Source organism: Perkinsus marinus, assembly GCF_000006405.1.
Source record: "Perkinsus marinus ATCC 50983 genomic scaffold scf_1104296943710, whole genome shotgun sequence".
Lineage (NCBI taxonomy): Eukaryota > Perkinsozoa > Perkinsida > Perkinsidae > Perkinsus > Perkinsus marinus.
The window spans coordinates 1-1,717 of record NW_003211706.1 but is presented as its reverse complement, the minus strand read 5'-3'; the positions used below and the strand labels follow the sequence as shown (position 1 = coordinate 1,717).

Here is a 1,717-nt window from a genome sequence, read left to right as displayed (position 1 = left end):
GTCTGTCATTTGCCCTCTGCGGTGGAGTCCGCGTTGTATCACGCGAAGGAGTGGTGTCGCTCACAACAGGAGGAGGACGGTGAACCACGGGTGATACAGTCCCTTCTGCCGCTGCGATGAGCTCGTGGTCGAGACGAGTCTTCAGGGTAGGGCCCGCCTGTCTTAATAGACTGGCAACGGCGCAGAACGGAGAATAGTAACTCGTCAGGAGCGCCCTTCGGAGATTGACTGTGCCTGCCCTTGATCTTGCCTGTGAGAGTTGATAGAGTAGCATATAGGCTTGCCGGACCGGTTCTGGGTCTTCCTCGAAGTAGTCGTCGATGAGAGCCATGTACTGGGATTCGCGTTCTTCTTCTGGAATGTCGACCACAATCGCGCTTAGTTCTTGTGCAGCAGTATCGAGAGGAGGGCTCTCAGCTTCTAGGAGCCGCAGGAGTAGTCCCCGCATCGGAGCCAATGTTTGGGACTCGCTCCCGGGTGCCTCCTCTGACTGCATGCTCGACTCATGATCGGACATATTGGAAAAAGGATTTAATGAGTTATACCGAGATTCCCCGTAGCACGCCTACACACGGGCCTAGCACGTCTGTACAAATGAGCACGCATGCACAAATGGGGTATCCCTCAACACTCTGGTAAAGAAGATTGACTATACGATAGACAATAGACGAAATACCGACTAACATAAGATGAGATATAGTCGTACCCAGTCAACTGCTGCAGAAGGACAAGTAGCTCGTTGTACCAGCGGCAATCCTCTTCTCGGCACCAATGACCCCGGCTCTTCGTGTCAGGGGAACCTCGAGATCATTAGATTCAGAGGTGCTCAGGAAGCAGTTCGCTCAGTCAGCCGAGGCTTGCGAAACGTCGTATTGGCAATCGTGGACAGCGGAGTTGATGTATCCCACCCGGATCTGATCAATCAGTTCTGGAAAAATCCAGACGATGGTTCTATCGGGTTTAACTTCCTAGATGGTAATACCAACGTTAATGATGAGAACGGCCACGGCACTCACGTTGCTGGAATAGCTGGCGCTCAGACTAATAATAGTATTGGTATCGCTGGTGTTGCAGACGTGAAACTCATGATCCTGAAATTCATGGGTAGTGATGGCAAAGGTCCTCTCAGTGGCGCATTGAATGCTCTCGATTATGCAGTCGGGATGGGTGCTGCAGTGTCCTCACATTCGTATGGCGGTAATGTGCCAAGCCGGATCTTCGAAAATGCAATCCGGAATGCTGCTAACGCTGGCCATATTGTGGTTGCTGCTTCTGGGAATGAAGGAATGAACCTGGACGAGACCCCAACCTATCCTTGCTCGTACTCAAGGTCGATTCCTTCTATGCTCTGCGTTGGCGCGAGTTCTTCGACACCGACCTCGCCTGTATCCCTCGCCTCCTTCTCGAACATCGGTTCTGTGGTTGGTGTTGTCGCCCCTGGCGTGAATATCCTTTCGACGTACCTCTCGGGCTCGTACGCTTTTCTCAGTGGTACATCGATGGCTACGCCTCAAGTTGCGGGTGTTGCGGCCGTGCTTGCCACATTGGGCTTGGCAGGGCAGAGCATCACTGACTCTATAACACGGTCTCGAACTGCTAGTCTTAGAAATGCGCTCTCTTTGCAAAATTTAGGGGAATTGGATGCGTTGAACGCAGTCAATGAAGGCCTTGGTCAGCCGACCACCCCTCCAAGGCAGCCATCAAGCGCAAGACTCTC

General features: G+C 52.6%; 1 protein-coding gene across 1 annotated transcript; it reads left to right on the top strand.

Moving 5' to 3' along the window:
* Positions 1-689: 689 nt before the first annotated feature.
* Pmar_PMAR017545 (Subtilisin BL, putative) lies at positions 690-1,585 on the top strand (the record flags this gene model as incomplete). The annotated part of the gene is made up of 1 exon (XM_002781017.1): positions 690-1,585. A coding segment is annotated over one exon (896 nt), but the record flags the coding sequence as incomplete, so codon positions are not given.
* Between the last annotated feature and the right edge of the window lie 132 nt (positions 1,586-1,717).